Here is a 26,243-nt window from a genome sequence, read left to right on the forward strand (position 1 = left end):
AACGGCCACGTTTCTTGCTAGGCCTCTGTCACAGCCTCCCAGCAGGTGTTCCTCCTCCCACCCTTGCCTACACGGCTGTTCTGTGTCCACAGAGCAGCTGCGGTCACAGTTCAAACATATACACTGGGTCCTGTTATCCCCCAGTTTCAGTCCCTCCAGTGGCTTCCCATCACATTTGTGCAAAATCCAAACTCTTTCCTGTGGCCTCCCAGGCCCCAAATTGTCTGACACATGACCACGCCTCACACCCATGTCAACACCCTGTCCTCCTTGCTCTGTCTCTGGCCATCACCCGGGTGGTCCAGCTGGCTCCCTCTTCACGGTCCCTCTTCCCTCCAGAGTGTGGCTACCTGACCTCATCTCACCATCAAGTCTCAGCTCAAAGGTCACATCCACAGAGAACCTTCTCCATCTCCCATCTAAGGCAGCCCCCACCCTCCAGCCTTCTTCATTTGGTTATCCTACTTTTTTTGGTTCTTCGTAGCAATCCTTGTTAGCACTACCTGCAACTATTTTGTTTACTCCTATATTTAATCTTTTTTTCAGTCTTCCCTTAGACTATAAGCCACAATGAAGGTGGGAGTTTTCTCTAACTTGTTCACTGCTGGGTCTTCATTGCCAGAGGCTGTCACATAGCAGATACTCAGTAAATGTCTGTCAACGAAATAGTCTTTCAAATAGAAGGAAAAAAACTTATTTTCATAATTGTATTTTGCAGGATACAGCTCCAGTAGAAGCCTTTGTTCATTACTTCATGTGAAACTTTGGTTTCCTTTATCAGTGGATTTATTTCAGTAGCCTTTTCCTGTACCAATTACCTTTGAATAGTGAAGCTCTCCTGTCTTGCGTATTTCCTTCCTTGGCTGGACCAGGAAACCTGTGGCATAAGGAAGGGTGGGCAGGCTGAGACGACTGGTTCTTGGTTAACCCAAGCTGGATCACAGTGATCACTTATCCTTCTTCTGGGGCCCAGAAATGCCTTTTCCCTTTAAAATCCATTCTAGAATCACGCCTGCAGTCTCTTATGCTCACTGGTTTGTGTCTGGAACCCCCTCTCTTTCTAATGGAACACTGATTCTGCCTCTGTGATTCTAGCACCATGTTAAATATGTGCAGGACCTTTAAGACCACAGATAAACATTGGAAGTCTCTTTCCTGGGTGCTGTAAGTACTCTGGCCTGTAACTCATCTGGGTCAAGAGACTTGACGTAATTCAATTTAGGACACAGATAAAGGTTCTTATGAGAGAGGAGGGGCCACAGCGCAAGCAGTTTGGCAAGATACTGATGTCACCGAGTCTCAGAATTAAATAGCTGCCTCGTAAAGTGGAGGCCCTGATCCCTTTCAAAGAACTGGCTTCTACAGCAACTTGAGTTCTAAGAACTGGTCATCTGGGGGCAGGAAGCATTGTGGAAAGGTTTGAGGTCTATTTTAAAGTTCTCTTCCCTCTTGTTCCAAACTCCTCCGGGCATGAAGGCCCTGCTCGCTCTCCCCTCCCCTCTGCCCCTGGCCTCTGAGTTCACCTCCCTCGCTGGCTCTGCTCTGCCCACACCCATTTGCTTTCTCTCCCACCCGAGGGCACTCCCGATCCAGGACCCCTGCACACGCCACTCCAGGCACTGAAGTGCCCATCCCCAAAGGCACATGGGCTGTACTCTCTTATTTCTTCTGGGTTTTGGGGTCACACCAACAGCATCCCTGTGTCTTGTCCTCTGTCTCCTGCTTTGTCTTGGCCCTCAGCCCTGGTCACCCCGGCCTGTTACCCATTTATCCATCATCTCCATGACAGGTTGTTGCCGTAAAACGTGCCTCTGAACCCGGAAAGCCAGATTGAGATTCAGAGGCAGAGTTTGGGAGAAAAAGAACAGCTTTATTCCTTTGCCAGGCAAAGGTGGGTCACAGCAGGTCATGCCTTAGAGCCTGTGAGTCCATCTTGGGGTTAGGGTTTTGAAGTTCTATAGAAAAAAACTGGAAGAACAGAAAAGGTGATAACCATCAGGGCACTTTACAGGGGGCTGCTGCATTCCTCTTAATCTCCGTGAGTCTTTCTGGCCTTGTTGGGGAACTGTGGAGGGTCTGTCCGTTCTTCTGAGATTAAAGGCCCCTTCTTCCTGGAGCACAGCCTCTGGGTTAAAACTATTGTAAAGAACGTCAGGGAGAAGTTTGAGGGTAGCTTAGTACAAAAGCAGTAAGAGAGAGAAAACCAATTACAGGATTTCTTAGAAAGAATCAGAAAACAGTTTTAGCATCAGGAAAGTTAATTTGTTTGCTGCTCCTTCAAGCAGGAGGTTGTGCCTTTTGTTCATAGTGGTACCCTGACCCCTGGCACAGCGTCTAAAACATATCAAGTGCTCGATGAATATTTGTTAGATGAATAAATGAGTAAACAAATGAACGGCATCTCATTGTCTACAGTGTATGGTCCAAAGGGTTAGCCTGGCCCTCTTGGCCGTCGGGGACCTGCCCCAAACTCGACTTGAGGCTTCATCCTCTGCTTTTTCCACCCCTCACTGTCCCTCCTGGGTCCCAGGTCGAGGTGGTCTCCCTTCCCGCTGTTCCTGAGCGGTCCCCCCTCCCCCCTCCCCGCCTTCCATGACTTCCCCATGTTATTTCCTGCCTAGGAAACCCTTTCTTTCTTTCTTTGGCAAAATCCTCCTCACTTGTTTGAGGAAATCCTGTTTATTATTCAAGGCCCAGTGTCGTCTTCTCTGTGAAACCATGCTGGCCCTCGCAGGCAGAAAAGTGAAATGACTTCTGCGTCCCCCCGAGGGTGACGCGGCCCTTTGCAGGGGCCGGGAGGGGAGGGGTTGCTCCTTCACTCACCTCCAGGGCCAGCACGATCCCTCTGTCTGCCCTCAGCTCCGCCCAAGCTCCCTGAAGTCAGCAGATCGCCTCGTTTCCACTCAGGCCGCCACGCCGGCTTGGCGTGAGTTTGGGGGGAAGGTCACGTTTCTCTTTTCACCAAAAAGGCCGAGAACACTTGAGACCCAGCTGCAGACCCTCTCTTCACCTGGAGACGGGAAAGTGATGCCCCTTGAACCCGGCAGGATTTTCTGTGAGTGTTTATTGAGGAAACCCAAGTTTCCTTCCACACCTACAGAGATAGAAACACCCCCAAGTGCCCCCCACTCCAGCGGGGGGCACCCAGTGAGGAGCGGTTCTCTCTTTGCTGGACTCTTGCTTGGTTTATGATTCAGGGAGAAGGGGGCTTGGATTCCAAATGTGTGACACCAGGAAGGCGGTGGGGTCACAGCAGGAGAGGTCGATGCGAATCCCATGAAAGAAACCAGATCATGACAAATGTGACTCACTGGAGAGAAATTTGTAAACCTAAGTTCATCCCGCCAGATACCTTTTCTCCTCCTTTTCAAATGTCAGCCCACTGATCTCAGGGCAGCTGGGACGGCACCAGGCTGTGACTTTCACCAGAGAAGATTTTCAGCCTGAGGACATGGTGGGGCAGGGAACACCCCCCCCCCCCCCAGTTGAACCAAACTGCAAGGAGATAGTAAAAATAAATGGAGCCGCTGGACAAAGAATGTTGCCTGCCATTCCAGTGAACAGAGAATGTTGCCGCCATCATGCCATCAGCCCTGCAGCCCCTAGGGGGAGCCCCGAGGGGACTCAGGGTGGAGAAAAACAGGAGACTGGCCCTGGGCAGTTCAGATGCCTATCTAAGGAATGATTTCAGTGAGCCCAGACTCTTGCATCTTTGCATACACAGAGAAGCATTAAAACCATTAACTTGAGGTGTGTGTTTTGTGATGAGCAGTCATCTTTTGATGTTCGACTACAGGGTATTTTTTTTCCTCCTCCAGCAAAAACGCTTAAATTTCTTGGCCCCCCTGCCTCTTTGGAGCAGCTCCTCAGAGCTCTCCGAGAGGCTGTCTCCCGGGCTATAGTTGGCAATAACATCCCCAAATAAAACAGGTTTAAAGTTGTGCATTTTAATTCAGTCAACAACAGAGCGTATGGTCTCCAAGGAAAGCAGTCCTTGGGACTTTGTTACCATGTCGGCCGTCCCCACTCTGCCTGCACCGTGCACCATGCGATCAGGCTACCAAAGTCGCAGCTCTGGTAGAGATGTGCCCTGCATCACTCGGGGACCCTATCCCCCCAAGCCTGGCAAGGCAGAGGCGAGTTCTTGGAAACCACATCACACACGAAGCACTAAAAAGAGCACTATAAAGCTGACTTTTCTGCAAAGGAGCAACGGTAAAATTGGGTGATGAGTTCCTCATAGGAATCGACAAATATATAAGATTTCCAGGAAATAACCACACATGAGCAACGTGTTATCTAATGACTCCTCAGTCATTTCAAATGGTTCAATTGTATTTGAGGTCTTGAAATGGGCAGAGAAACATACTGTGACTGAAATACTCCACTGAGGGCCATCTGGGGCCTTGGGCGGGGTTGTGTATCTTTTGAGTGAAGGAGGCAATGGAATATTTAAATACAAATAAAGAAGGCTAACTCAAACCAGAGTATACTCTCCTCCAGCTCAGTGGTTCTCGGACTTTTTGGTGGCAGTACTCCTTTTTATTTTTTTCAGCGACTGAAGATCTTACAGAGCTGCTGTTTATATGGTTGCATCTACTGGTGGTTACTTCGTAGAAATTAAAACAACTTAAAAGACTGTTTTTTAAATCAATTCCTCTAAAAATAACAGTACGTGTGTTATGTTAACATAAATACCATAATTTTTATGAAAAATAACTCTAGTCTCCAAAATGAGAAATAAAAGTTTCCAAAACAAAACACGTAGGGAGAAGGGCATTGTTTTAGGTTTTTGCACGTCTCTTTAATGTGCATCCTCAGAGGAGACAGCTGGGTTCTTGTATCGTCTGCTTTCGGTCTGTCATGATTATCATGTGTTGTGTCGTTTCTGGGAAACTCCAGTGAACACTTGGAAGAGAGTGAGAGTGGGAAAGGCTAACATTGTCTTAGTATTAGTATGAAAGTAGTTTTGATCTCATGGGCATCCTGAATTTCTCAGAGACCTCCAGCCCATACCTGGAGAGCCACTCATCCTGATCAATATGTCAACTAAAATAAATAGTAAGCATCTGCTTGGGTTACCAGCCGCATCCATGGTTTGCCTTAGCATGTGAGTTAGGCAGAAGTATGAGATCGCCCCATTTCCTGCCCCCTGCTATACAGACTCCTGCATAATGTGGGGAACTTGTGATATGGTGGGACCATCACCTCCATGATTAGGTAGTGAATATGGCACAGCTGGCTTTAAGAATGGGAGACTACACTGGGTGGACTTGACCGAATCAAGTGAATCCTTAAAAGGGATCAGGCTTTTTCTTTAGAGGAGATTGAAGTGTGGGAGATTCTCTGCCTGGCTTTGAGGATGGAGGGGGCCATGTGGCAAGAAATGCAGGCAGCCCTCAGTAGTTGAGGTTGGCCCTTGGATGACAGTCAGCAAGGATATGGGGACCTCAGTCCTACAACCACAAGGAACTGCAATCAGCCAACAATCTAATGAGCCTGGAAGGATGTTTTCCTCAGAGCCTTCAGAAAGGAATGGCCCAGGAGACCTCGAGCAGAGAAGCTAGTCACACTGTGCCTGAACTTCAGACCTACAGAACTGTGAGATCATAAACGAGTGTTGGTTTAAGCTGCTAAATTTTTGGTGATTCGTTACACAGTAATAGCAAACTAACACAGTATGCATTGTTTTAAATTTATTTCAGAATTACACAAATAATCACAAATACATCCTCCTTGTAAAAAAATGAAAACATTATTGAGAGATTAAAAATTCCCTTTGACTCCCCCAACCCCATCCTAGCCAATCTGGGGCCCCTCCCTACCCGCTCTTTTCCAGACCTAGCCACTCTTTGTTGCCTATGAACTCTTCTTTCCACAACTTTTTCTCTGTATTGATGTGCATATGTAGGTATCAACAGAAATATATAGTACTGCTGTGGTTTATTTTAACTTCAGAACACTATTTGGGTTCATCCTATAGCTGGCTCAGGTCTTCTAAAAAGAAAATAACAGAAGTCTAAACCAGTGTTTAGAACAGCTTCTCTACATCCCATAGCGTCGTTTTGAACCATCCTTATTGCTCTTAGATCTAAGCTTGAATAGAGATGTATTTTGGAGGCTGTTGTTTGAATGGTGATGATGAGTTGGGAAGCATGAGAGGGGCAGGACTGACCTCACCTGTCTTGTTTTCAACCTCTGTCTCAGTTTATTCACAGCTAGGATGAACCTGCTCAGTTATAGGCTCAATTCTAAGCCACTAAGGAAACATGGGTGGCTCTTGTGTCCCAGAGTGACTCTTAATGGCCATCCTGACCCTGTCTTCATCCATCACTGAAAAATGAAAAGCAACCACATTGCTAGCAAGGAGCTTGAGAACATCTCTCAAAGAATTGCTGACTCTCCATTTAAAGCACAGTGAACAGGTGTGACCTGTTTGGAAACAAGCCCACGGCGTTCACCTGTATTACCTCCAGGAGACAACAAGTCTCCTTTGATGGGGGACCTCAGTGCCAGCGTATGTCGGGTGGAACCTTGCCCAGGGAGTAACCCCCCAATTTAGCTTCTGGTAAAACCATCATAAGCAGGTTTCCAAGGTTGGCTTTAATGACAGGCTTTCAGAAGGAAGCTTCTTTCTCAGGCAAGTCTGCTCTCTAAACTCATGGGGCCCAGGGACCACAAGGCTCCGTGTGGAAAGCTTGTACCTGTGCATTTTTGCAGTGAAGGAGACATTAGCAATAGCCGGCGGCAATGTCCGTGCCTGCTTTCCTAAGGGCATCTGACCTTCTGCTCCCCCGACATCACAGTGGCCCTGATTTTTCACAAAAGCACAGACAAGCCCCTTGTTCTTTGACTTTTTGTGATGTTGAGTTTAGCAGGCAAGTTCTGGCTCCCTGCTTCTTCGGGGTGGCAGGACACCTCATCAGTTCACAGATCCTTGGACAGAGCGTGCCCATTAAGAGGGGGTACGCTTGCACGCCCTTGAGAAGGCTGTATCCACCCACCCACTCACATCCCTGATCAGTGGATTTTCCATGCTTCCTGTCTTTTCAGGAAGGACCATCCCACAACTCTGAGAGCCCAGGTGCTTCGGGCTGGGGCTCTGCCCTGGGTAGGGCATGGCCTCTGGACAAGGAGTCCATGCGTGGAGCTGCAGCTGGTTCCCTTCTCTGTGCTTCTGTGTCTGTGTGAGCCTGTTTCCCCTTTTCTGGAGAAACCTTTAGGCAGATCCAATTCCCAAGATTCACCCAAAGGGGCAAAAGTGCTGTGTGGACAGGGGTTCGAGTCTTGAAACTAGCCCAGGGTCGCTGAGTACAAGCTTCTAAAGGTGACTTCAGACTGGAAATACCCCCAACTTTCCTTCCATAGGACAATCTGCCTGGGGACATGAACAGGGATAAATCCACCCTCACCCCAGGTGGCCGACGCTGCGGGGTTGGCCTATATTCGGGCTGGGAGGTGAAAGGGGGTGAGGCTTCCCAGTTTCCCCACCCTGAGCTGTTCTGGGAGCAGAGGTTTTGTGACGGATCCCCGGCCAGCCGGCCGGGGCGGCTGGCCTGGAGCCGGGCCGCGGGAGGGCAGGCCGGGCCAGGCGGGCCGGGGAGGAGCGGGCCGCTGCGCTGACGGCCGCGGCCAAGAGGGGGCGGCCGCGCCCACTTCCTCCTGCGCGGGGCCTGGGGACCCAGCGGCGAGCGGCGCCTCCCGAGCGCGCGGGGCTGTGGCCAGACGGCTGGGGCTGGGCGTGCGGCGGCCGCCACCCGCGACGCTCCGGAGGCCTCCGCTCTCTTCGCGCTCCGGCCGCCCGCATGGACGCGACGCAGAGGCGGAGCCGCCCCGAGGAGCCGGCCGAGCTCCCGCTGCCAGCCCGGGACTCGGAGGAGGAGGCGGAGGAGGGGATGGAGCCGGGGCTGGAGGAGGAGGAAGAGGTGGACCCCCGGATCCAGGTAGGGCGCACTGGGGGCGCTCCGATCCCCGCAGCTACAGTCCCGAGTGCCTGCGGCCCGGGCCGGTGGGGGAGGTGTCCACATCAGTCCGAGGGCGATAAGAGAGGTTCTGAATACCAGGTTTCACCCTCACCCGGGTCACGGGGAGGCTGCAGTGCCCGCGTGGACGCGGCCTGACTCGATCGCAGGGATTCCCCCCGCAGGACCCGGGGTTCGCCAAGCGTGCCAGGCACTGCGGGCGGATGTGCAACAAAGAGAGAAGGGGGCGGGGGCGCCGCGCCGGTATCGGGGCCCTGCCGCTGGCTTTGCGCAGCCTCCTGGCTCCGGGAGCCGGGCCGACCGCGTGGGCGCGGGTTCCCCGGGCGGTGGGCGTCGCCCCTGCAGCTGGGCGGCCACCCAAGCCTGGGGGCGCGAGCCCTCACCTGGCGGAGGTGCCCGGCCTGAGCCAGCTCCCTCCTCCTTTGATTCATTGTTAGCAAACTGAAGGCTTTATTGTCACCACGGCTCAGCCCTCCGCTTGGCCTCCCGTGGTTTAAAACCCAGCTTTTCCCCGTTCTGTGGTCGGGGGTGAACAGAGATCAGGGACGGCCAGTGCGCAAAGCTGACGCGGGGGGAAGGCGAGGGGGCTGGCCTGGCCTCCCTTGCCTTCCTTTTTCCGGGAGATGATTAAAAAACAATTTCCAAGCCGAGATCTCGTAGTGACAGCTTAACCCCTTCACCCTCCAAGCAAAAAGGCACAGCACACGCCTTTCCAAGGCTCTTTTTTCTACCCTTGCCATAAATAATTTTTTAAAAAATTACTGCTTTTAAGCATGCGCTGAGATTTCTGGAGATCTAATCGGTTTTTCAGCGCACAGATCAATTAAAAGATCATTTAATTCAGCTGTTGCGTTTAAAGGACTTGTTTTTGATAGAACAGCAAGAGAAATACCAGGTGGGAAAAATCTGCATTAAGAATTATACTAAATAAAATCAGTGTGAACGGACTGACTTGTTTTCTTAGTAGGGGAATTCTATTAACCAGATCCTTTGTTTGCAGAGTAAAATGAGTTAACTTCATGCTGGGTAATTTTTACAAAATGTCAGTTTGTAAACGTTTGTTTAAAGGGTCAGGATTAAAGCTGGTTTTAGTTGTTGTTTTGTAAACAGCTAGGTAGTTCAGATAATTGGCAGTTTGAAAAGATTTTCATCTCTATAGAAAAATACTCAACCACAGATGAGTTAATGCCAGAATTCTGCCCTTGATTTAAATCATTTCACTGGGTTTATACTTTTGGCTTGGCTTTGTTTTCTTTTATTGTCTTTTCTGCAAAGTTCTTGTTTTAAAGCAGGTGTTTTGGTTTTGATTTGGGCCCCTACACCTTTAGTAACAGGTGGCTTTACCTGAAGGCATATACCTGGAATAAATGACCTTCTAAGAAAAGACAAATTCCTAGGACTTTAAGTCATTTTTGAAAGGGACACTGTGAAGAAAAAGGTTTCAGAAATGCTGACATTGATTTCCTCTTCCAGTCAAGGCTCTACTGTTTTCTTGAGAATTAATACTGACTCGTCCCTCTTCCTACAAATTGTGCTGGAGTAATTTTGCAGGTCACGGGCTGAGTCATGCTGGAAACAAAAGACAAACCCCTGAAGTCTTTTTTTCTCTCCTTTTCCTTCATTAGGGGGAACTGGAGAAGTTAAATCAATCCACAGATGATATCAACAGACGGGAGACTGAACTCGAGGTAGGAAAGCGGGGTCCCTGTTCTTGGCGGAGTGATGCCTGGCTGGTTCATTTTGTTTTGGTAGCTAGAGGGTGATTGCTGGCGTTCCCTCCTCCAAGTTGAGCAACAGACAGCCTGCTGCCTGACACTGAGCCCGCTGGTGGGTGGGACACATGTGGATCCAATTTCCCAAGGTTTTCATCATGGAGCCTCCGTGGGGCCACAACCAAGGGGTTTACACACCCTGAAGCCCTGAAGTTAAGGTGTCTGTGGAAAAGTTAAAAGGACTGAGGGGAAGATAAGCACCGTGGACGGTCAGGAAGGAATGAGCTCACAAAAATCTCTTAAATATGTTAACGTTTGTACTTGGACATACTGTGTGTTTCCTTGGGAAGACTTATACCTTCTTTGACTTTCCAGCCCTAATGATTCCCCCCGCCTTCTACTTCTCTGCTTGTTTCTTTATTATCTGCTTCTGTGTAAAATATAGTTATTTTTAGAATTTATTTTAAAAAATTATTTATTTATTTGGGGGGTAATTCAATTATTTACTTATTTATTTATTTCAGTGGGGGTGGTACTTGGGATTGAACCCGGGACCTCGTGCATGCTAAGATACACCACTGAGATATACCCTCCCTGCCCACAATGTAATTACCTTAATGGCAATGAAAAGCTGTTTAGGCTGGGAAGGGCTTTCTGCTGGGAAAAATCTTGGGAAACTTGGGAGAACTTGATGTCACTTTCATGAGCATCTTCCAACCTGAGTTGGAACAGATTCGAATACTCTGTTAGTCTGGGTCCCTCAGCAGTAGGGGTTGGTTTTACCATCCGTCATCCCCTGCTTTTGTCTGAGAGCCCGTGGGTGGCTGTCAGGGAGCTGTGGGAGGACCTGTTTCTGGGGCAGGAGGAAAGGCAGGGAGGGTGGGGCGGACAGGGCAGGGAAGCGCTGGTCCCTGAGAATGAGGGGGTGGGGGATAGGAATGTAATCTACCAGCAACACACTGGCAGCCTTGACTTCTGACTGCGGGTGGAGGCCATCTGGATGTGGCCCTGGAGGGTACAAACTTGTTTTCTGAGCTGTGTGTGAAGGGATCTCGCTAACCACTCGATTCTGATGATCGGCATCTGTGAACACTGGCTGCTCTGCTCCCCCAAGTGAAGTAAGGTCTGCATGTTTAAATTTTTTCTACTTAGGATGATTCAGTTCTCTTTGTCAGGCAGTTGAATCTCTCAGGATCTCAGATTTGTAGTAAGTTCTACAGCAACACCCTCACCGTTTCTGTTGGCATTTGGCGTTTACAAAGTGTTTTTTTACCAGCTTTATTTCCTTCTGTCCTGTCCAACAGCCCAGAGCTGTGCTGTCCAGAATGGCAGCCTCTAGTCACACGTGGCTATTTGAGTTTATTTTTTATTTTAACTTTATTTTATTATTATTTCTTAAATTGAACTACAGTCAGTTACAGTGTGTCAGTTTCGGGTGTCCAGCACAATGTCCCAGTCATGCATATATCCATTTTCATATTCTTTTTCATTAATATATTTAGATTTAAATTAATTACAATGAAATAAGATTGAAAATTCAGTTCCTGTGTTACGGTAGCCCAGTTTCAAGGCCTCGGTAGCCACTGTATCGGACAGATCAGAGGACACTTCCATCATGGTAGAAAGTTTGGACAGCGTGGGCCTGCCGGGTAGGGAGGCGGGGCCACCTCTTCTCCAGGGCCAGGACGCAGAAGCTCAGCATCCTTACAGCCAGTGTCACCGCAGAGCCCGGTCATTTTCCCAATCCCTTCCAGCTCCGGATTCTGCCCTCCCAATACAGACAGACAAGTTAGAAATAGTCCTTTTTTTTAAATTCAAAGTATTGATTTCTTCATTCAACAAAGATCTGCGGGGTTCCTCACTGCTGGCCACTGTTCTGGTAACCCATCTTCCGAGGGTCCCATGGTTTCCTCTCTTAACTCAGTGCAGCCCTGATTTCCGAATCTCCTTTCTGAACACACTTAGGTATCAGTGTGTCACCGGAAGCCATGGGACAGGTGTTTCCTGCCTGGCTCCGCAGAGCACTTGGCAGCAGCCAAGAGCCGGGAATCACTGCTGGCCTGTGACGCTGGGTGACCTTTCCATGGTATTATTACAACCAAGGTGGACTCATCCAAGTGTAATGCAGGCTCTGGAGGTCACTAAAACTTCCTGAGCAGCTATGTTAAAGAGTAACAAAGAGCTCCTTCTTGGTGTGTGTCTTATTGTGTGAGGTTGCTGTGATTGAGATGGTTAAATACATGCTAATTTAAAAATGCAAATGTTTTGCATTTGATTTCTACCAAGGGTTGAAATGTTGAGAGATGATTTAAAACATAACAATTGTTTTCCATTGTTTAAAAAAAGTAACAAACAGCTGAAATTAATTTTTTTCTCCTCTTTTTTGTTTTTTTGGGGGGATCATTAGGTTTATTCAATTTTATTTATTCAAACCTTTTTTTTGAAGTATAGTTGATTTACACTGTTAGTTTCAGGTGTACAACAGAGTGATTCAGTTATACATATACATACATACACATATATGTTTTAAGATGCTTTTCCATTATATGTTATTACAAGAACTTATTTATTTTTAATGAAGGTACTGGGGATTGAATTCAGGACCTTGTATGTGCTAAGCATGTGCTCTACCACTGAGCTACACCTTCCCCCCACTTAAAATTAATTGTAACCTAGTTCCTTTAACCCAGAATGTCCAAGGTAGTATAATTTCAATAAGGAACCATACAAAACATTAATGAGATGTCTTTCCTGTATTTTTGTACCCTGGCTTCAAAATCTTGGGTGTATTTTCCACTTAGAGTACATCTGTCGTGGACTGGCCACTTTCGGAGCTCTCAGGTGCTGCAGTGGGCAGCCCAGGGCTACAGAGGGCTGGGTGGTTTTCAGCCTTAAGCCAGGCTCTCTGGACACTTCCTCTTTGGTGGGGCTGCATCCCTTTGGGTGAGCCCTGGGCACCGACCCTGTGTCGGATATGGGTGTGAACCTCAGGGAGTTGGCGTTTCAGTTGGGAGTGGGGAGTGGAGAGGTGGCTAAGAATTACTGATGATCACAACTCCAGTAGGAGAATGACATGACAGAGGAGTTTCGGGAAGATGCCCTCGCAGAAGCCTGCCTGGCCAGGGAGCTGGTTTGTGGCGCTGCAGATGGAGAGAGCTGCAGGGGTGCTGGGGGCGCATGCCAAAGGATGCGGGGCAGAGAGCCACTGCCTGAGTCCACGGCCTGGCCTCCTCCTGTGGTCCTTGTCTCTGGAGTGCTGGGAAACTTGAACTAGTGACGACAGAACCCCGGCTCCCCGGGGCGACGTTGTGTCCTGATCTCGGGATCTTAACCCTCATTTAGGCTCCCGAGAGCTTTGGGTCCAACATCTTCATCCACTGTTCAGCATGCAGCGTTGTTTTCTGTGTGCTTCTCTGTAAAGACGCTGTATTTCATGTATATTACTGGTTCATTCATGTTGATCTCACTGCCATGAACTCACCATGACTCGACCTAAACAAGGCTCACTGGACACGCTCTCTCCGTTGGCTCATCACAGCTTTCTTGGGCTCAGGACCCTAAATAGCACTTTGGCACTAGGCTTTTGTGGAGAGGGGTGGTGTTATAAACTGCAAAATCACCAACACAAAGCACAAAAATACAGAAACTATGGCACCAAATGGACCAATTAAACGGCGCTGTTTATAGCATGGGAGCGGACACAGGGCACAGAGTGTCTCTGTCCTCCTCCCTAGGACCGGGCATGGGGGCAGCTGACATTTCTTACTGCTCTGCCCAGGTTCACGAATGACTGCAGAGCAGTGCAGTATGGATTTTGGAGTAAGTTTGAGTGATTAGGCAGATTCACAAATTTGGAATCCACAAGTGAGGAGGATTGACTGGATATAATTTCGGAGCCTCCAGAGGAGGGTCTTTTTCTGTCTGTGTTTCCTTTCCCTTTGCTTTTTTTTTTAACTTTTTTTTTATTGAGTTACAGTCATTTTACAACGTTGTGTCAAATCCCTTTGCTTTTTTGATGGTGGTCTGGCACCACTACCCCTCGCCAACTTCGACTGATTGATTAGGGAATTAGTGACCCAGTGTTCATAACAGCACTATTTACAATAGCCAAAACATGGAAACAACCTAAATGTCCAGCGAGAGATGGCTGGATAAAGAAGTTGTGGTATATTTATAGAATGGAATACTACTCAGCCATAAAAAGGATAAAATAATGCCATTTGCAGCAACATAGATAGACTCGGAGGGCATTATGCTAAGTGAATTAGGTCAGATAGAAAGACAAATGCTATATATCACTTACATGTGAATCTAAAAAATACAGCAAACTAGTGAATGTAACAAAAAAGGAGACTCACAGAGAGAACAAACTAGTGCTTACCAGTGGGGAGAGGAAGGAGGTATTAGGGGGTGTGGGAATTGGGGGGATAAGCTATCGAGTGTAAGAAGGCTCAAGGATGTACTGTGCAACACGGGGAATACAGCCAGTATTTTGTAATAACTGTAAATGGAAAGTAACTTTCAAAATTGTATATAAATTTTCAAAAAGTGAATGGGTGATGATTTGTGGCACAGTTGTCTCTGGGCAGCTGTAGCTGAGGGGTAGGCTGGGATTCACTTTTGGGTCCCATTCAGTGTCTCGGCTGCTTAAATGGGAGATGACCGAAGGTGTCTGATGCCGGCCGCCTGCCCTGTTGCTTGGTGGGCATCTGCCCCTCCCGCAACCTTGGTTTGCCTCTGACCTCTTCTGAACGGTGGGCTGTCCTCTTGGCACTCTGGTCTATATTGAGAGACCTGACCTTTTTCAGCTGTAGAAGGGAGTAACCTTTTAACCAGAGAGGCTCTTGGATGTAAGCCTGATGTTTCAAGCTAAGAAAATTCTTGTGTTTTCCCACGGACACATTGGGTAATCAGCTTTAACTATTAACTCATTGAGTTTTTCTTAAGCATATCTAGAGGGAGTGGGCCTCGGGGCCATGTGGGGGAAGGAGTAGCCCGTGTTCCGGTGGGAGCCAAGCCACCTGGCTGGGGACCAGCGAGGGGGCCGCGGTTCCAGGGGTGGTGTGAATGATGGGTAGAGAAACCGGTAATTTGGTGTGTGGCAGCCCTGCCGGGTGAGGGAGTCCAAGCAGGGGTGCTGACCTACTTTTACAGGGCATACCCGACGGAGCCATCTCTCCTCACATGTTTGTTAGAACAAGAGGCAGCACAGAGAGTTTCTAAATCGTCGTAATCACGATTTGTCATTATCCACGCTGGTTATTTATTTTTTAATTTGATGATGTGTAGTGTTTTATCGTTTTATCCTCCCTTCCTCTGGAGACGGGCTATTCTAGGGGCAAGAGGGAGGACTCGGCCAGGCCGAGTTACCCATAGACAGCTTTTCTGATTCTGAGGCATCAGAAGCTGGCTTTTCCAGCCCGCCCTTCCCCAGGGAGGCAAAGGCAACTCATTGTAAACGGTTGTCCTCTGTCCTTCACCGCCAGGGTGGGGGCGGTTGGAGACAGCATTTGATTCTGGACATCTGTGTTCCTCCAGCTTGCTGAAGGCCTGCCCCCAGAATCTGCCTTTTCCTCTGCCAGAAACTAGCAAATGTTTTCTCTTTAAAAAAAAAAAAAAGAAGAAGAAGAAGACTGTTTGGAGCTGGGAAACTTGGGGTGGGGGTGAATTGGAAGCAGCCCGGCCCCTCGTGATGAATTATTAGCACAAGTCAGGGGAAGTGGGAAGTTCTTTTCTGAAAGGACAGTGTTGTCACATCTTAGCACAGTCTCCTTTAAGGGGGGTGTGTGTGTGTGTGTGTGAGAGAGAGAGAGAGAGAGAGAAAGAGAGAGAGAGAGAGAAAGAGAGAGAGAGATGGCAGCCTGTCCCTCTTTGTATCCAGGTGAGATCTGATTCGAGTCAACAGTGGCCTGGAGGCGTTCATGTACTGAGCCGGAGGCCCTCCTGTGGGCTGTGCGGCTCCTGGGTTCAAGCCTGCGGCCACAGAGTCTCACAGTGGGGGCCTGGGCCGGGTCTCGTGGGGAGCCAGGGGAGGCTTTGCTGCACTAAGGGGCACTGGCGTCAAGGCGGGGGGACCCCAAGTTGTTTGCGAGTGGCCTGTGCGCAGTGCAGTGCCTGTAGCCAGTGCAGTGCTGGGTGGGGAGCATTGTTGACAAGACCCTTTGGTCCTTGGCTGGTTGTAAAGATGAACACACTTGAGGTCTTTTCTGGACCTCTGGGTGGCCCAGCTGCTGCTGCTGTCCCCACGGCTCCGACCTGAGGCTAGGCTGTCAGAGTAGTAGGCCTTAAGCTTCCTGCTTTGGTGAGTGTCCCCCACACCGCTGCTGGAATGTCAGGGGCAGGAACTTTTGACTCAGCAGTTGCACTTGTAAGAATTGATTCTAAGGGAATAACTGAGTGAGGACACTGCTCCTAGTGTTCAATGCAGCCTTGTTTCCAAAGGTTGGAAGATCGTGACTCTACATGACTATTGTTGGCGGGGCGGGGAGGGGGGTGGTGAGGAGGAGGGGATTGGTGAGGTGGGTGAATCCCAAGCACAAGCGTTGGCTGAGAGAATCCAGGTCTCAAGATGATGACACGGCTTGTTATTAACCTAGAAGGGCAGCTGAGTGGAAAAAAGCAGGTTCCAAAAGGCTCTAGTGTGATGTGCTTCTAAAAACTAGGTTTAAATGCCAAGTGCCTGGAAGGAATTACATGCCGGTTGTTATACCTGGTGAGAGAGGAGCGAAATTTATTGTCTTTATCCTTTTCTATGTCTTCTGAATTTGTTTGTTTTTGGTGGTTGGGGGGAGGTAATTAGGTTTGTTTATGTATTTAATGGAGGTACTGGGGACTGAACCCAGGACCTCGTGCATGCTAGGAACGCGCTCTACCACTGAGCTATACCCTCCCCACCATATCGTCTGAATTACTTGCATTGAATTTGTATTACTTTATAGTGAGAGGGAGGGAAAAACCCAAACCCAAGGCCATGGGGAAGGGGTGGATAGGGGTATGATTGGTCTTAGCACTGGGTGACGTAGGTTAAAGCCTGAGGGCTGCTGACCTGCGACACCCTTGGCCCCTTGGAGCCAGAGTCACCTCATCTGTGAATTGGAGTTGTGATTCTTCCCTTGGTGGCCTGGAGGACCAGAGAAGGTGCTCTAGGGGAGGAAAGGCTTCCTGCGTGCAGGGCTGGCGGGGACTGCCAGGGCCCCCTGGTGCAGATGCAGGGAAGGCTCTGACGAGATGCCCCCCGAGGCCGTGGTGTTTCTTTGTCAGAGACTGGCTCTGGGCACGGTGCCGGACGGAGGGCTCATAAGGCCAGGATTACAGCAGGATGGACTTTGTAGTCACGGGAGCAACAGGGCTTGGCTCAGTAGCCGATCAGCTGGGGTGTGGAAATCAGTTCGTTGCCCTGTCTGAGCCCTGCTGTGTTAGGATGTATCTCCCCCTGGGATTTGCCTGGCATGTAATAGGTGCCAAATAGCTTTTTGAGTGAATGAATGTCAACAGATGGCCCCTTCATGGCTGTGTGACCTTGGGCAAGTTACTAAACGTCTCTGGGCCTCAGTCTCCTCATCCCAATGGTGGTACGTAGTAAGCCATCAATAAATGTCATTGATGGGGGCATGCAGGTGAGGGCCGCAGTGAGGTGGGTACTCGCAGGAAGGACTTGTGTCCATCCTGGAGTGTCTTTCCTGCTTGTTTTGGTCTCTTAGCTGCTCTTCAATAATAATGACAGCAATAATAATGATGATGATGATGATGATGATGATGTGCCTACCCTGTGCCAGACCCCGATCTAAGCACTGTGCTTCCAGAAACTCACTGTCCTCAGCTCAGCTTTATGCGCTAGACACTGTCACCCGTTCTGCTGATAACAAAACTGAGGCACCGAGTTCAAGTCTCTTGCTCTTGAGAAGTTGCTCACCTGCTCTGCGGACATGGTCTGTTGTCATTCTTTGTGTGATGGGCTGTCCTGTCCATTGGAGGAGATTTAGCCCCGTGGATGTACTAGGCACCAGTAACAGCCTCCCACCGCCCCCAGTTGGGATAGCCAGACACTTCTCCAGACTTGCCAGTATTCCCTGGGGTGCAGAGTTGCCCCTGGTTGTGAACCACTGCCCTGGAGCAGTGCCATCGAAGTGAGGTCCTTGCCCTGCTGACACAGGACGTTGTCAGAGTTACAGAATCTTAGGCCCCATCCAGACCTGCTGACGCAGAATCTCTGGAGGGAGGGGGGCGGAGCCTGTCTTAACCAGCACTACGTGCTCATGCATATCTCACGCATATGCATTAGGCCATATTGCGGTCATTTGTGTACCTGTCTGGCGCCCGCCCCCCCCCCCCCCCCGGCCCCTGGAGGGAGGGGCCCAGCCCCGCACCTTGTGCCTCCGCATCTCTCGCAGTGCCTGCACACAGGGGTACAGTGAATGTCGGGGTGAAAGGATCCAGTCTGTGGTTAGAGTCAGACACCCTGTGGGCTCATCACTGTCAGCCTGGTCATACGTGGTGTCCTGCAGACAGGCAGGTTCCCTTGCCCTAGTGCTCTGGAATTGCACCCGTACCCCCGCTGTCCAGAGGCAGGGCCAACCCTGGGCAGCACAGCAACTTTGGTAAAAGCACCGCCTGGAACCTCCTTCCTCTCCCCGAAGTCCCTCCCTCCCAGAGGTCTTAGCTTAGGAAATATGAGGGTTTTAAGAGTGGCCTTTCCCATCAAAATAGGATGATGTGTGTGGCTATGAACAAATGGCCATGATCTATTTAGTGGAAAAAAATTCTGGTGGGAAAAAATGATACAAAGCTTGTGTAGAGTATACAGTCAAAGAATTTGTGCATATAAGAGAAAAAAGGTCTAGAACAGAGATTGACATCATGGTCCCAGACTAGAACTTCTTGTTACGAGTTAAGGTGAAGTACCTACAGAAATTGGAGAGTAAGACTTTGGAAACGTTTCCTTTTAGCAGTTTGGCGTTGCCCTAACGCCCAAGCAGCATTTCGCTTTCCCCGCTTACTTTTACTGTATTCTGCAGCAGTGCTGATTCTCATTGGTCGGGGGTGGGGCGGGGTCGGGGGGGGGGGGACTCATTACCACATAGTTTGAGGAGCATGGCTCTAGAAAAATGTACCCTCAGGGGTTACTAGCGGTTACAGCTGGTTGCAAAGAATGCTGGTGACTTTTACGTTTTTCATTTCTCCATATTTTCTGCATCCTTTACAATGGCCCTATTTGATCATTTTCCTCAGCAGGGCGTGAGGGTCGAGAATGAAGCACTATTATGAAAAGATGCCTTTGTGGGTCCAAGAAATGAATTTCTAGGGAAGGAATTTTAGGAACGATGAAGGCTGATGGGGAAAAAAACCTTCCAGATTGGTAGTCCCTGCCTTCACTGTGGATAAACCCTGATGTAGGTGGGTTTGCTTTGTGAATTGCTGTACTTCTAAGCTCTCACTCTGGTAATTCATGGAGGGATGAAAAGTGCTTTAAAAGGTATTTTAAGATTGTCTGCCCCCAAGAAATCCTCATTTATAAAATACAAAGCAGTCACCAAGATAGAATGGTGGGAAATGTTTCAAATATTAAGAATATTTAGATATTCAAATTTTGTTACTGTATGAATTTGAGGATCAGCATCCTTCCTACATGGATAAAGGCTTGTAGGCACATTCAGGCTCTAGTACAGCGTCATTCACTGCAGTCACTTAGCGAAATGATATTAGTGTGGGCTGTTGGCTAGAATATAGAAATAGCTCTCAATATTGAGGTGGAGTCTACTGCCTTGAAAAACATCAGATGTGTTTTCCTTTTAAGCTTTACAGACCCATGAGATAGTCCGTAAACCTTGCTGGTCCCTCAGCCAGAACTTGCTGTTCTAGTACAAGCAGGCTTTTCTGTAGGGACGTGACCGTACCCCCAGGTTTACGCAAGACGCTCCAGGGGTCCATAGAGTCTTCAAATCCCCCTGTTGCCAGAGAGCTGTGGTCCCTGTGGGCTGTAGCCTTTAAATATCAAGCTGTTCTTTTTCCTTCCGAGCATTTGTTGCAGGGACCTTTAACATCGCGGTGTATTTGTGTGTGTTTGGGTTGGATGCATTAAATGTCTATTGAAACGTCATCCTCTGGCAGGCATCCCAGTTATCTGTGCCCGGCCCTCCTCTCTGAGAGTCGCTGGATCTGCCTATCGCCTGGTAGATGTTTGCAGCAGTAAAAACTGTATCAAAGACTGTATCCCTTTTATGCATCCTACCCAGGAATCTCAGGGTAATTTGAAAAGTGGCTCTCTGAGAGCTCAGAGAACCAGCCTCTTTCATTTCCTTAAAGAAAAGTGGATAAAATTTTTGTTTTATTCCTACCTAATTTTTTTCCCCTTTGCTGTGTTTTGCTGGATTATCCAAGAGATACTCACGTTTGCTCTGACAGAAAGAAGCTGTCAGCAGGGAGGCCATGGGAGGAACATCCGCTGTTACAATCACAGCCAAGCCCACCTCATGTAAACGCGCACTGTTTGGCATCACACTCACCCGAAGCACGTGTACCTGGCCCTTGTGTTGCCCGCACTCAAAACAGATTCGAAGCCGGCAGATTGGATGGTCTTCTCCCTGGTTTTTGGCTTTTTTGGAAGAAGGCATGAAAGAGATGCCTTCCTTGGGGTGAGGGTAGAACTCAGCGGTGGAGCGCTTGCTTAGCATGCACGAGGTCCTGGGTTCAGTCCCCAGTACCTCCATTTAAAACGGCAGAAAAAGATTAAAATGGCAAATTTATTATTAAAAAAAAAAAAGATGCCCTCCTCATTGTTCCACTTACTGTGTCTCCCAAAACCTCTTAGCTTCAAACCATTGCTTTATTTTGCCTATGAGGTGGGTCAGGAGTTTGGAGAGGGCTCCATGGGGCTGTTCTCTCGGGAGTCGTCGGGTGCAGCCACAGTCGGAGGTCGGCGGGGCTGCCTGAGGAGGCCCACTCCCAGGTCTGGCAGCTCTTGGCTGGGGGCTCCACTGGGGTCGTCAGCCCGGGTGTCTGCATCTGACCCCCGCCCCAACAGGGTGGTCCAGGCACTCTGACCTCCTCGTGGCACCTGGCACCCCACTGTGGGCACCCCCAATGACTGGGTGGGAGCTGGGCAGCCTTGGGGGTCCCAAGCAACACCCCTCATCTGCTACTGATCCAAGCCGTCAGGAGCCCACCCAGATTCAAGAGGAGGGGCCCCGGACTCCGTCTCCTGCCAGGAGCAGTGCTGCAGCCCCATTTCAGAAGCGCCTCACTCTGCAGTGGTGATGCAGACAGAGACAGTGACTCATTCTGAGCCCCGCAGGAGGTCCGTTCGTTTACTTCACAAACAACCACCTGTCATAGTGCCTGGCTGGGTTGCTTTAATGGTTAACCAGCTGGCAGAGCAAGGACTTTGATCAGTGCTCCTGGTGACCCTTAAAAAAAGCCAGCAGCAGTTACAGCAAGATGGAGCAGTTTTTAGCGGCCCTGTGGGTCTTGCTGTAGGGAATTCTTTGCAGCTTTGCCCATTTCTTAAATGCTTTGAGAGGAAATTATACCGTGGCTTCAGTGTCTTGTTAGAGAAGATTAGTGAAGCCTAGAGCCCACCAGTATGGGAGCTCAGCAGACACTTTATAAATTCAGGGGGAAGGTTCTCAAGCCCCCTGGGCAGTGCTTGATGCACTGTTTTCTCCCCGCCACTGGTTTTGCTGGTGTCCCCGCTGCAGACACAGGGTCCTGGTATTGCATTGCATTTGCTGGAAATTGGATCTCCTCCCCTAGTTAGGACTCCTTAAAGCAAACCAAACTTTAACGCCGTGAAACATGGGATCAAAAAAGGCACAGGAATGCTTGTTTGGGAGCTGATAGAGACTTAAAAGCCTGGGCTTGAGCATTCAGGACGGCTGGATTTGAACGCGCCTTCTGCCTTTTCAGAAGCTGTGCAGCCTTGGCAAGGATTTTAGCTTTTCTGGATTTTTAATTTCCTTCTCTCTCAATTGGAAGGGCAAGGCAGGGGAGGGTGTAGCTCAGTGGTGGAGCACGTGCTTAGCATGCAGGAGTTCTTGGGTTCAATCCCCAGCGCCTCCATTAAAATAATTAAATAAGTAAAACCTAATGCTCCCAATCCCCAAAAAATCCTAACCAAGCAAACAAAATAAATAAAATCAGAAAGGCAAGACCTGTCTTGCAGGGCTGTTAAGGATGAAACAGGTGCTGTTTTTCAGGTCCCTGGCATGGTACCTGGCATCTAGAACATCCATTCAGCTTTGATCCTTGCCTTTCTAACCGCTTGCCGTTTACTGGGGGACACTTACGTGAAAGTCACTGCTACGTATTGGAAGCTGAGTCTCCGCTGAGCATTGCGTCAAGTGGCTCACGGGGTTTATCCCCGAGTTCTCGCGACAGCTCTGGAGAACGTTGATGAGAAGTGGGTGGGGGCACTGAAAGATCTGTTCTTGCTGGTCACACAGCCAGTGGGTCCAGGAGCCAAGGTTTGAATCCCAGAGACTGAGGCTGGAGCCCGTGCCCCGAAGCAGCTGGAAGATGTGTGTTGCTGGGGGTGGAGGATACGTATTCTGAAGTCCCCACTGAGGCTGGTGAGATGGAAGGATGCTGACTGAGGACTTGGGGGACCAGGTTTTCAGTCTGTATCCTGACGCTTACCCTTGGGAGAGGATTCAGTTACCTCCTCTGTGAAAGGGAGCCTCTGAGCTGCGTGGAGGGCAGAGGCTTTGCCAGCCCTAATGCCGCAAGACTGAGATTTGGATTGGAATCTTGCCGAAGGAGTCGTCACCCTCAGCCTTGATGCGGGGGCAGTACAAAGCTTTGGCCAATCCCCGCTGCAGTAACTTACGATTTTATTTTTATTGAAGCAGTGCTTGGACGTAGTTGAAGAAAAGCCTCTGAGACAATGAACGTCCTCCACCTCGTTCCTTCCCAGCCCCAGTTCTGTCTGCTTCTAGAAGCAGCCACTTGTCACGTTTATAGCCATTTCTTCTGGTGGATTCTCCGTGTCTCTTAATGTTTAGGGTGGGTTTTGAATTTGGTTCTTTTGCATTCTTGTCCTCCTCTCTTCCCGTTCTGTTGAGCAGGAAGTTTTTCCAAGGGGAGCAGGTCGGGCTTGCTGGGGGGCTGGGTACCATCCACAGAGGCTGCACTGTCCCATCCCAGGGGCTCCCCAGGGCTGGGCTCCGGGCTCCCTAAACTGCCCTGATTGTCAACTGCGGGTTCATTGTAAACTGGACCTTGTATTGCATAACAACATGCGGGTGGCTAGGCATTACCCCGATAAACATGCATATCAGTTGCATAATCTGTCTCAAATCTAATAGTTGCCAAATTTGGGAAAAAAGCGGGTCTTGAAGTTGAGGGAATACGTTAAGCCTCTCTGCATAAACATGGAAATGGTTCACTTGTGGCTGAACACAGTACAGTGCTGCGATGTCAGCCGTTCTGCCTCCTCTCGCACAAACAATCCGGTGGGTTTCAAACATGTGCTGGCCAGTGAAAGAAAAGGCAATGGGTCCCGTCAGCCTTCCTAGCTCTGTGTGTGTATGTGTGTGTGCATGTGAGCGTGTGTGTGCTGGGGGGCTGGTTACGTAACCCCTACCCCTTCCCTAGGGCCCCTGAGGACTGACTCTGGTGCCTGCAGATTAGAGGGCTGCGGGTTTTTCCTTCATGGTGCTCTGGACCTTGGGCTCTTAAATACCTTTTTTGTAATTGGTTAAATTCCATCCTGGTGGCTGCGGCCTGTGTAGCATCCACAAAAAAGACGAACTGAAAATGAGTCTTTTCCAGATTGGCAGACATTCTACGACATAACCGCTTTGTATCATTCGGAAGTGTCAGGCCACGGACGGCAGGGCTGTCCCAGGCTGAGGGGCCAGAGAGGGAGGCTGGCAGCTGGAGTCAGAGTCCGAGCCCTGGCCTGGGTGCTGGGCCAGGAAATGTATTTCTTTTCCTTTGCTGTACAAGCCTTTGGTGGGACGAGGGATGCCATTCAAATAAAGTCATAGAACAGATCATTAGCCTTGTGTCACTGGGAGTTCTCTGATTTGGATCATCGCACAATGGTTATGTAAGAGACCGTCCTCATCTGTAGGACACACACACTGAAGTCTCTCAGGGTGAAGGGACATCACGTCTGCATCTCACCCTCATGTTCTCCAAGTCTGAAGTTATTTTAAATGAGGAAGTTTAAAGAAAAGAGCCTTCTCCTCATTCCTAGACCTGTCGACTGCCGTAAATCAGCCTCTGCATGGCTGGGGAACCTTGACCTTGGCCAGCGCTGCAGGAGTGGGTGCTGTGTGGTCCCATCCCGCAGGACGGCTGTGGAGGGGGGACTGAGTGCTCATCTGCTTGTTTGGAGACATCCTGCAGTCAAATCAGAGTTCTGAATCGGAGCCTTTCCGCCTGGGAGGAACGTGGTTCCCCCTAGTCCTAAAGCAGCTCCAAGACCCTTGTTCACCTCGGAAGAGGGAGGCTTGCAGCCGGAACCCAGCTGACCACCGTCTTCCCTGCTTTCCTTTCCTCCTCTCTCGGCGGAAAGGACCTCTGGTGGCTCAGACCCGGGTCAGATGGTGCAGCGCTGTGGGACGAGGAGACACGGCTGGCTTTGTCCCCAAAGCTGTCACGCTGCATAAGGTCTGCCCTGCGGTCTGCAGCCGGGCGATGCTCACGCGGGGCTTAGATTCCCCTGCACTTGGTCCCAGACCACACAAACAGTTTAAATAAAAGGCTGGATTTCCTGAAATGCTGAAGGACTCTTTTATGGGGGCCAAGGGAGCGGGAGGTGTTGTAGAGCCTTGAATGCAGGGACACCCAACGTCTTAGTTGGCCCTGACCATCTGGGTCACACCTGTTGTCACAGTGTCGTTCAGCACCATGTGTCTCCTCCCTCAGAGGCGCCCTGGCTGGGGTGGTCATTACCTGGCTGTGTAATTGCAGAGTTCATCTCAGGAACCCGCATCATCCCTCCCTTCTCGGTCTCTCTGCCTGTGTCCCTGTCTCTCCCTCCTCTGGCTTGCTCCGCTCGGTCCTCTGCGAGGGGGTCTTGTATCAGGAACAGGGTGGCTGGGGCGGGGGGCAGGGGTATAGCTCAGGGGTAGAGCACGTGCTTAGCATGTAAGAGGTCCAGGGTTCAATCTCCAGTGCCTCTCTTAAAAAATAAATAAAAACCTAATTTCCTACTCCCCCCCTTCCCCCGCAAAAAACCATGGTGGCACAGTCCCCGCAGAAGGTGAATTCAGAAGGTGGATTCGGCAGCCATCCCAGGAGGCCTCTGCCACTGAAGTCGGGGCTGGAGGTGGGAAAGCGGGGAGGCGGGAGGGAGGGAGTTAGGCACTGGTCCCCACCCTGATTCTGAGTCTTTCAGCCTGGAGGCCCTGGTGTTTCCTCCCCTTTGTTTCATTTCCACGCGTGTCTCCATCCCTTTGGAGCTGATTTGACCAGGCTCCCCTGGTTGGATGAGACTCACCGAGGGGGGGGTGGGGCCTCGCGGTGCGGGGGGAGTGTCATGGTCCTTGTGGGGGGGGGTCCCAGCTCCCCGGAAGCTCCTGCCCTCCCCCATCTCCACCTCTGCTCCCCAGGCCCCGCTTTTGCCTCTGCTGCAGGATTCCCGGAGGTGAGATCAGATGGTCTGGTGCTCCTTCTCACGGGGCTGGGAGAGCCACCACCGTGGGCGCCCCGGGGGTAGAGGGGGTGGTGGGGCAGGGAGTCTGGCGCGATCCCTCCCCGTGGAGATTGGAGGGAAGTCCAGCGTCCGGGGGCTGGACCTGTGCTGTCTGGGATGGCAGCCCCAGCCCCAGCCCCATGGTGCATCTGTGTGATGCTTTATTAATAAAGAAATCCAGTTGGCTGCACTAACCACATTTCAGGCTTTTGTGTAGCCTCATGTGGCTAGTGGCCTCAGTGTTGGGCTACATGGATAGAGAACATCTCCGCTTGTAGAAAGTTCTACCAGACAGCACTGGGGACCAGGCTCCCTTTCCCCCAAGCACTGGTAAAGCAGTTGCTCTGTGTGTTTTAGTAGCTGCCGCAAGTGCTCCTAAGGAAGAGGTTGGATGGGTGAAAAGAAAACATGATCTGTAGCAACACGAAAAGCATTCCAGGTGCCTTAGACCAGGTCAGGAAGTTGGAATGTTTCTGGTGGTGCCTTTGTCTCGGAATTAGGGAACGTTCCTTCTCACAGAGACTTTACATCCATACTCTGGCCATTCTGCTGCCTCTGTTATAACTTTTGCCTTCTTCTGATTCTGTAGGTACTGTTTTCCCCACATTTTCCTTTACGTTGATTAACATTTTGACTTAAGTTTGTTTGAAAATGGGGCTTTGTGACTATAAGTGAAAAACCGTCAAAGGGAAATAACTTTGTTTAAAGCAGACTATTTTTTTTAAGTGTGTGTTTGTGTATGTGTGTGTGTGTGTATTTTTTTTTTTTTCTTTTGGTTAGTGGAGGTACTGGGGATTGAACCCAGGACCTTGCACATCCTAAGCACGTGTCCTACCACTGAGCTGTACCCTCCCCTGCCCAAAGCAGATTTTTTATCGAAATGTATGGACGTGCCCAATTTCTCAGGACATA

At 49.8% G+C, this 26,243-nt stretch overlaps 1 protein-coding gene across 1 annotated transcript in view; it reads left to right on the forward strand.

Annotated features, from left to right (window-relative positions):
* The first annotated feature begins 7,653 nt into the window (after nucleotides 1–7,653).
* Nucleotides 7,654–26,243, forward strand: part of SH3BP5 (SH3 domain binding protein 5) — a 65,737-nt gene continuing 47,147 nt past the window's right edge. The window contains exons 1-2 of the mRNA XM_032489209.1: nucleotides 7,654–7,943; nucleotides 9,608–9,670. Of these exons, the coding sequence (XP_032345100.1) occupies nucleotides 7,806–7,943; nucleotides 9,608–9,670 (201 nt within the window). The 5' untranslated portion in view covers nucleotides 7,654–7,805. The remainder of the gene's footprint in view (nucleotides 7,944–9,607; nucleotides 9,671–26,243) is intronic.

The sequence above is a fragment of the Camelus ferus genome, chromosome 1 (genome assembly GCF_009834535.1).
Source record: "Camelus ferus isolate YT-003-E chromosome 1, BCGSAC_Cfer_1.0, whole genome shotgun sequence".
Classification (NCBI taxonomy): Eukaryota; Metazoa; Chordata; class Mammalia; order Artiodactyla; family Camelidae; genus Camelus; species Camelus ferus.